Source organism: Haematobia irritans, chromosome 3 (genome assembly GCF_050003625.1).
Source record: "Haematobia irritans isolate KBUSLIRL chromosome 3, ASM5000362v1, whole genome shotgun sequence".
Classification (NCBI taxonomy): Eukaryota; Metazoa; Arthropoda; class Insecta; order Diptera; family Muscidae; genus Haematobia; species Haematobia irritans.
In genome coordinates this window covers 171,684,110-171,693,508 of record NC_134399.1, presented here as the reverse complement: position 1 = coordinate 171,693,508, position 9,399 = coordinate 171,684,110, and the positions used below count along the sequence as shown (strand labels likewise).

The window sequence follows — 9,399 nt, the reverse complement described above, 5'->3', positions numbered from 1 at the left end:
TATATTTTTGTTGGTGTTTTTCTAAACCCTGTGACATGTACGAGTGTCTACAAAGTAAGAGAAAAGTAATAGCATGATTTTAAGTGAGAGAAACTACATTCATTTCAAAGAAGCAAGCCGCAAGCGTGTGTCCATAGGTATTTTGGTGTAAGCTTCCTTGGATTGACAGGGCATGCAATGTGATGTCTCGTGATGTGATCACGGTTACCTCTGAGAGCCAAAAATAATCTAACAAAATTTTGAGAAAAATTTACCAAAAAACTACCAAACACAAAACATTTTATTTTGCAAAATTTTTCAAAAATTTGATTTCTACAAAAATGTTTTCAAAATGTTATTTCTTTAGACAATTTTCTCCAAATCTTGTGCATATAGACAATTTTCTCAAAATTTTATTTCTACAAAAAAAATTTAATTTCTATAGAAAATGTTGTCAAAATTTTATTTCTATACAAAATTTGGTTTGGAGAATATTTTATCAAAAACCAACCAAACAAACAAATCTTATTTCAAAATCTTTTGTCACAATTTTATTGCTATGGAAAATTTTGTCAAAATTTTATTTCCATAGAAAATTTTGTCAAAATTTTATTTCTATAGAAAATTTTGTCAAAATTTTATTTCCATAGAAAATTTTGTCAACATTTTATTTCTATAGAAAATGTTGTCAAAATTTTATTTTCATTAATTTTGTTTTGTTATTGTTGTTTTGGTTTTTGTTCTTTAAGCATTGTTGTTGTTTTTTGATTTCAGCTTGAAACCATGCATTGACTAAACTACATGGACAGCTTAACCAACAGAGGAAAAGAATGTTTGTCAAATGTATTTGGGCAAAGCCCTATAGACTGCAAGATGGTTGGATGGACGCACGTTTCGGAATTACCACATTCCTCATCAGCATCCTCTACTTGCAGCAAAATTTTATTTTTATAGAAACTTTTGTCAACATTTTTTGGATAGAAAATTTTGTCAAAATTTTATTTCTATAGAAAATTTTGTCAAAATTTTATTTCTGTAGAAAATTTTGTCAAAATTTTATTTCTATAGAAAATTTTGTCAAAATTTTATTTTTATAGATAATTTTTTCAATTTTTTTTTTGTATAGAAACTTTTGTCAAAATGTTATTTATATAGAAAATTTTCTCAAAATTTTATTTCAATAGAAAATTTTCTCAAAATTTTATTTCAATAGAAAATTTTCTCAAAACATTTTTTTTTTTCAACATTTTTTGTATAGAAAATTTTGTAAAAATTTTATTTCTATAGAAAATTTTGTCAAAAATTTATTTCTATAGAAAATTTTGCCAAAAAGTATTTTTTTTGTAGAAAATTTTGACAAAATTTTAATTCTATAGAAAATTTTATTTTTATAGAAACCTTTGTCAACATTTTTTTTGCCATAGAAAATTTTGTCAAAATTTTAATTCTATAGAAAATTTTGTCAAAATTTTATTTCTATAGAAAATTTTGTCAAAATTATATTTTTATAGATAATTTTTTCAAAATTTTATTTTTATAGAAACTTTTGTCAACATTTTTTTCTATAGAAACTTTTGTCAAAATTTTATTTCTATAGTAAATTTTGTCAAAATTTTATTTCTATAGAAAATTTTGTCAAAATTTTATTTGTATAGAAAATTTTGTCAAAATTTTATTTGTATAGAAAATTTTGTCAAAATTTTATTTTTATAGATAATTTTTTTCAAAATTTTATTTTTATAAAAACTTTTGTCAACATTGTTTTGATGATTTTTCAAAATTTTATTTCTACACAAAATTTTGTCAAAAATTTATTTCTATACAAAATGTTGTCAAAATTTTATTTCTATAGAAAACTTTGTCAAAATTTTATTTTTATAGAAAATTTTGTCAAAATTTTAGTTCTATAGAAAATTTTGTCAAAATTTTATTTCTATAGAAAATTTTGTCAAAATTTCATTTCTATAGAAAATTTTGTCAAAATTTTATTTTTATAAAAACTTTTGTCAACATTTTTTTTCTATAGAAAATTTTTTCAAAATTTTAATTCTATAGAAAATTTTGTCAAAATTTTATTTCTATAGAAAATTTTGTCAAAAAATATTTTTTTTTTTGTAGAAAATTTTGTCACAAAATATTTTATTTTTGTTTTGTAGAAAATTTTATTTCTATAGAAAATTTTGTCAAAATTTTATTTGTACAGAAAATTTTGTCAAAATTTTATTTTTGTAGATAATTTTTTTCAAAATTTTATTTTTACAGACACTTTTGTCAACATTTTTTTTTTAGAAAATTTTGTCAAGAAATATTTTTTTTGTAGAAAATTTTGTCAAAATTTTATTTTTAGAGATAATTTTTACAAAATTTTATTTTTGTAGATAATTTTTTTCAAAATTTTATTTTTATAGAAACTTTTGTCAACATTTTTTTTCTATAGAAACATTTGTCAAAATTTTATTTCTATAGAAAATTTTGTCAAAAAATTATTTTTTTTGTAGATAATTTTGTCAAAATTTTATTTCTATAGAAAATTTTTCAAAATTTTATTGCTTTAGAGAATTTTCTCAACATTTCATTTCTATGGAAAATTTTTTTCAATTTTTTTCTATAGAAAATTTTTTTCAAATTTTTTTTTTTCTATAGAAAATTTTGTCAAAATTTTATTTCTTAAGAAAGTTTTATTTCTTTAAAATGTTATTTATATAGAAAATTTTCTCAAAATTTTATTTCTATGAAATTTTCTCAAAATTTGATTTCTATAGAAAATTTTCTCAAAATTTTATTTCAATAGAAAATGTTCTCAAAATTTTATTTCAATAGAATACATTATTACACAGAAAAACATTTTCAATTAAAATCTAGATTTAATCAGAAAAAAATTAACTAATTAAAATTAGTTCATTCAATTTTAATCAAAACAAAAATCAAGCTTGCAAATTATATTTCATTGTTTAATTGACTTTTTCTATTTTAATTGATTTTGATCATCGATATTTTTCGTGATTGAAGCAAAAAAAAACTCTGTGTTCAGTAACAAACTTTTTTGTTGTTAGTGTACAATCAACCCCCTCCCTTGAGGTTACCTATTTTGCATTACTATTGTTTTTAATAATGTGGTTTATTTTTTATCGTATAATTACGTTGTTGTTACTTCGCTAATAGTCCACTTTCTTGGCTCCTTAAGTTTTGACCCGATGACCCCTATCAAAGGATATGGATTCTGCGAGCAATGTGCATTGAAATCATCATTGTCTACCGTCCAAACCATGACACCAATCAGACCACCTTCAATTACAAAATCCATTTTGCCCTCTATACTCTTGGAAGACTCATAAGCTATCCATTTGCTTGGAGTTCTTATGGAACTAGTACCTCTTTCGGCGTCGTAATAATCCCGTTTACGAAGTTCCTCGTTAGCTAGCGAACTGCATACAGCCCTATAGGTGACAACGCGAGACAGTTTACGTGGTGGGACCGCAGAAGTATAATTCTTTAATGAATCTGCATTCAAAGTCATTCTATACTTTCGGCCAATCAATGCAATACCCAAGCATAATTTTCCTGAGGGAGCTCCTAAAAAATTAAAAACAGAAGAAAAAAACATTATAAATATTCGAATACAAATTTTAAAAATAATTTCCATAGGAAAAATAATTTGTTAATATTACTTTATTTGACACAAAAAAATTTTACTAAGTAATTTTTTAATTGAATCGATTCCCTTTTAAATTATGCAATTAATTCATTTCTGTAATAAAAATTGCCTAATTAAAATATTTAATGAATAAATAAATTTAAATATATATGCCTATATTTTATTGAAAAAAAAATATATATGTATAATTAAAGTTAAAAATATTTTTGAAAATTACCCACCTTCAGATATCCAATGCGCAATAGTGTCAACCACATTACCTTGATCTGCAACAAGGGGAGCATGATAGATTGAGATAACTTGCGAGGTATAGTTATAGGCCATAACATTGATAAAGTCAACTGCATTTGCAATGTGTTTGACAAAATACCATTTACGAGCGTAATTAACATTTCCACGTACCGAGACACTCAGCAGCCAATTGCGATTTTTCAGTTTTCTATCAAAATAAATTAAAGCGAATTCAGTTAACTTAAAATTAAAGTAAACTGTTTTTTGAAGGGGTGGGTAAAATGCATATACGCATTTAACAAGTCCGCCTCTTACCGATATATATCGATAATAAATTATGACAAAATATTCTATAGAAATGAAAATTTGACTAATTTTCCTACAGAAATAAAATTTTAACAACATTTTCTATAGAAAAAAAAATTGAGAAAGTTTTCTATAGAAATAAAATTTTGGAAACATTTTCTATAGAAATAAAAGTTTGACAAAATTTTCTATAGAAATAAATTTTTAATAAAATTTTCTATAGAAATAAAATTTTGATAAAATTTTCTATAGAAATAAAATTTTGATAAAATTTTCTATAGAAATAAAATGTTGACAAAATTTTCTATAGAAATAAAATGTTGACAAAATTTTCTATAGAAATAAAATTCTGACAAAATTTTCTATAGAACTAAAATTTTAACAAAATTTTCTATAGAAATAAAACTTTGACAAAATTTTCTTTGGAAATGAAATTTTGACATAATTTTCTATGGAAATGAAATTTTGACAAAATTTTCTATAGAAATACAATTTTGACAAAATTTTTTATAAAAAAAGTTTTTCTATAGAAATAAAGTTTAGAAAAAATTTTCTATAGAAATAAAATTTTGACAAAATTTTCTATAGAAATAAAATTTTGACAAAATTTTCTATAGAAATAAACTTTTGACAAAATTTTCTATAGAAATACAATTTTGAAAAAATTTTCTATAGAAATAAAATTTTGACAGCATTTTCAATAGAAATAAAATTTTAACAAAATTTTCTATAGAAATAAAATTTTGAGAAAATTTTCTATAGAAATGAAATTTTCTATGGAAATTTAATTTTGACAAAAATTTCTGTGGAAATACAATTTTGACAAAATTTTCTATAGAAATAAAATTATGACAAAATTTTCTATGGAAATGAAATTTTGACAAAATTTTCTATAAAAATAAAAATTTGACAAAATTTTCTATAGATAAAATTTTGACAAAATTTTCTATGGAAATCAAATTTTAACAAAAATCTCTATAGAAATAAAATTTAGATAAAATTTTCTATAGAAATACAACTTTCTATAGAAATAAAATTTTGACAAAATTTTCTATAGAAATAAAATTGTGACAAAATTTTCTATGGAAATGAAATTTTGACAAAATTTTCTATAGAAATATAAATTTGACAAAATTTTTTATAAAAAAAATTTTGATAAAATTTTCTATAGAAATAAAATTTGACAAAATTTTCTATTAAATAAAATTTTGACAAAATTGTCTAAAGACATAAAATTTTAACAAAATTTTCTATAGAAATAAAATTTTGGCAAAATTTACTATGGTAATGAAATTTTAACAAAATTTATAAAATTTTTGACAAAGTTTTCTATAGAAATAAAATGTTGACAACATTTTCTATGGAAATCAAATTTTGACAAAAATCTCTACAGAAATAAAATGTTGGCACCATTTTCTATACAAATAAAATTATTTGTAGAGTTTGTAAGGCTTGAGGTCATGTACTAATAAAACAAAATAAAATCTTAGTTTTTTTATAGTGTTTTATTTTTGTTTTCTTTCCAATATTTCGAACACCATCGTTGTCCGTCTTCAGGGAAATTCACTTTAACAAAAGAAGGAAAAATTTAACACAAATTAACCAAACAAAAACAAGATAATTGCATATTAAAATATTACAAAAACTAATATGAAATTTACATTTTGCTAAAATTTCTATAGAAATAAAATTTTCTATAAAAATAAAATTTTGGTAAAATTTTCTATAGAAATACAATTTTGTATAGAAATAAAATTTTGACAAAATTTTCTATAGAAATAAAATTTTGATAAAATTTTCTATAGAAATAAAATGTTGACAAAATTTTCTATAGAAATAAAAATTTGACAAAATTTTCTATGGAAATCAAATTTTGACAAAAATCTCTACAGAAATAAAATTTTGGCACCATTTTCTATAGAAATAAAATTTTGACAAGGTTTTCTATAGAAATAAAATGTTGACAAAATTTTCTATGGAAATCAAATTTTGACAAAAGTTCCTATAGAAATAAAATTTTGACAAAATTTTGTATAGAAATAAAATTTTGACAAAAGTTTCTATAGAAATAAAATTTGGACAAAATTTTCTGTAGAAATAAATTTTTGCCAAAATTTTCTATAGAACTAAAATTTTAACAAAATTTTCTATAGAAATAAAATTTTGACAACATTTTCTATGGAAATCAAATTTAGACAAAAATCTCTATAGAAATAAAATGTTAGAAACATTTTCTATAGAAATAAAATGTTAACAAAATTTTCTATAGCAATAAAATTTTAACAAAATTTTCTATAGAAATAAAATTTTGATAAAATTTTCTATAGAAATAAAATTTTGACAAAATTTTCTATAGAAATAAAATTTTGACAAAATTTTCTGTAGGCAAAACACTTTGACAAAAGTTTCTATAGAAATAAAATGTTGACAAAATGTTCTATAGAAATAAAATTTTGACAAAATTTTCTATAGAAATACAATTTTGACAAAATTTTCTATAGAAATAAAATTTTGACAAAATTTTCTATAGAAATAAAATTTTTACAAAATTTTCTATAGAAATAAAATTTTGACAAAGTTTTCTATAGAAAAAAATTTTGACAAAATTTTCAATAGAAATAAAATTGTGATAAAATTTTCTATAGAAATAAAATTTTGATAAAAATTTCTATAAAAAATTTGTAAAATATGATTTCATTGTTTGGTAGTTTTTTTTGGTAAATTTTTCTCCAGATTTTGGTAGATTATTTTAAGCTCGAGTGGCAACCGTAGCCTGCGCAACTCTTTTCGCGCTCATTTCGTCTCACTCTATAGTGTGTACAACCCCTGAGTTGTCTAGGTCGATCGTCGTCCCCCTCAATATGACTTGGGGTTCCAGTGCTGAAAACTTTCGTATCAGGTTATGCTCATCTATTTCGCTTAAATGGTTCCGATGTACCATCGTGTTCATCTGAAAAAGCTTAGTTGCGGGTCGTCGGTGACATTCGCCTGTTCGTTGTGACAATATGGGCTATCACATTTGCCCATATTATGCAAAAACTTACGGAGCAATTCGTGGTCCGATAGCATCTGTATTATATGTAATATAACGTCCTTGCATGTTACAAGTTCTAGCCCAGGTGTCTCCTAACCAGAATTTTGCCCATTGTCACCTGAGTGCTTCTGGATTCGTGCTCGTATTACCGTTGTGATATCGTCAACGTATCCGACCTAACAGCCATCTACTGGTCTCACAATTTTTAAGATCTCATCGTAGCTGGTATTCCACATATCAGGGCCAGGATTGTGGTCTGGGCATCGCCTGATATGATTTCAACTTTTCTAGTTCCTTCCTTGGTATCATAAATTTTTTGGGTAATAAAGGACTGAGTTATAGCGGCTATACCCATGATGATGTGCTGTGCATTGAAGTGACTCTCAGAGCTGCTGTACTTTGTACTGAATCGCTTGTTCGCTCCAGTTTTCCTTTCATATTTTGACGCCCAAATTTCAGATCGATAAAGGAGTGTACTGGTCTCCATGTAAACCAGTCTATTATCACGGCGCCTATCGAACCAATGAAGCCGAATCAAGTGAACCCACGAATCGATCCGAACAAGCTAAATTAACGAGTCAGCGAAAGCGACAAAGCTAAAGGAACGATCCGAATCAACTCTGGCGAACCTGGTGAACCGACGAATCGAGCCGAACCAGTTAAATAAACGAATCAACGCACGCGACCAAGCTAGAGCAACGAATCGAAACCACATTTTCGGAACTAAAAACACTCATTCACCAGCAAAGCCGAGCCAGATCGTCAACAAACGAACAGTCGACGATTTCGACTACTCCTCAATCATTCCAAGCCGAAAGCAGCGCGGCAACGAAGCCTACACACTCAGCGACTAACTAAGCCAGCATATAAATAAAATTCATATTGTCTGTAATTAGTATTAAATTTTGTGTTTCTAATTTAAGGTTCGTGGGTCCTTATAGAGGATCCTGGAAGATCCCTGGTCTACATTATCCGACGACAAAACCACCTTACAAATTGAGGGCAAATGGGTGTCATAAAGGAGTGGCGTAAACTAAATCCCCCTAGATAACATCTAAATTTAACTTAAATACCTGTCTACTTTCCATCATTTGGGATACTTACTCGGTATATAACTCCCTTAATAGATATACAAAATGTTTACGATCCTTATCATTGCCGGACGTGCCAGGATATAACCAATGTACATCTATGCCATCCAATTTCCTATAGGTCGCCAGGAATTTGAAGACCATCTTAACAAACATTCCACGCCACAGTGGTTTGGAAGCAATTTGAGAAAAGATTTTTGACTTTACACCACTACCTCCGAAAACCGCCATTATTTTCAGATTGGGAAAACGTTTTTTCAAATCGAATACTTGATTCAGAAAATCTATGGGAAATATACACGTGTAAAAAAAATAATTTAGAAAAAAAAAAATAATTCCCTATAGTCTTACGTGGTTTAATACTCTCGGATCGAATTGACGGTCCAGTGATTTCATTAAAATTTATTTCAATAAAAGCATAACTCAAGTGTGTGCAGATTTGACCGGGGAAAATTCCAATCTGATATTTATGGATAGCTCGCTCAGAGGACCAGGTTCCATAAAAACAATTCACTATACTTTTAACACTCTCTCCTTCTTTCTGGGAGGCGGCATAGTCCAAGACTATGATCAATAATAGCGGCAAAATTAATTTTGCCATATCAAAGGCAAAAGCAATGGTCCTCTAAAATGAAACGTTTCCAAGTTATTTGAGTTAATATTTGCTTAAAAAATAATTTTTTATGCATAATCACAACTATGGAAATTCGATGGATAGGTGTTAACAGTATTGTAGAAAATTTGGCTCTGGAAAAGTGGGGCCTATTAAAAGGCTCATTTAAAATTAAACAAGTATAAACGGCCGTAAGTTCGGCCAGGCCGAATCTTATGTACCCTCCACCATGGATTGCGTAGAAACTTCTACGAAAGACTGTTATACACAATCGAATTACTTGGGTTGAGGTATCTTAAATCGTTTTCTAAATTGTGAGTTAGTCCACACGTGGTATGTATTAGACAAAAGTGTATGTAAGTCTACAAATAATTACGAATCGATATGGACTTTTGCACGGTACGTAGGGAGCCAGAATTGAAATATGGGTGACGCTTATATGGGGGCTATATACAATTATGAACTTGATATGGACCAATTTTTGTGTGAT

At 25.8% G+C, this 9,399-nt stretch overlaps 1 protein-coding gene across 1 annotated transcript; it reads right to left on the bottom strand.

Annotated features, from left to right (window-relative positions):
• Nucleotides 1-2,916: 2,916 nt before the first annotated feature.
• LOC142230518 (putative chitinase 2) lies at nucleotides 2,917-8,931 on the bottom strand. The gene is made up of 4 exons (XM_075301164.1): nucleotides 8,648-8,931; nucleotides 8,310-8,580; nucleotides 3,856-4,073; nucleotides 2,917-3,552 (listed from the first exon to the last, which is right to left on the bottom strand). The coding sequence occupies exons 1-4, from the start codon at nucleotides 8,895-8,897 to the stop codon at nucleotides 3,116-3,118; spliced, it is 1,176 nt and encodes a 391-aa protein (XP_075157279.1). The 5' UTR covers nucleotides 8,898-8,931; the 3' UTR covers nucleotides 2,917-3,115.
• Between the last annotated feature and the right edge of the window lie 468 nt (nucleotides 8,932-9,399).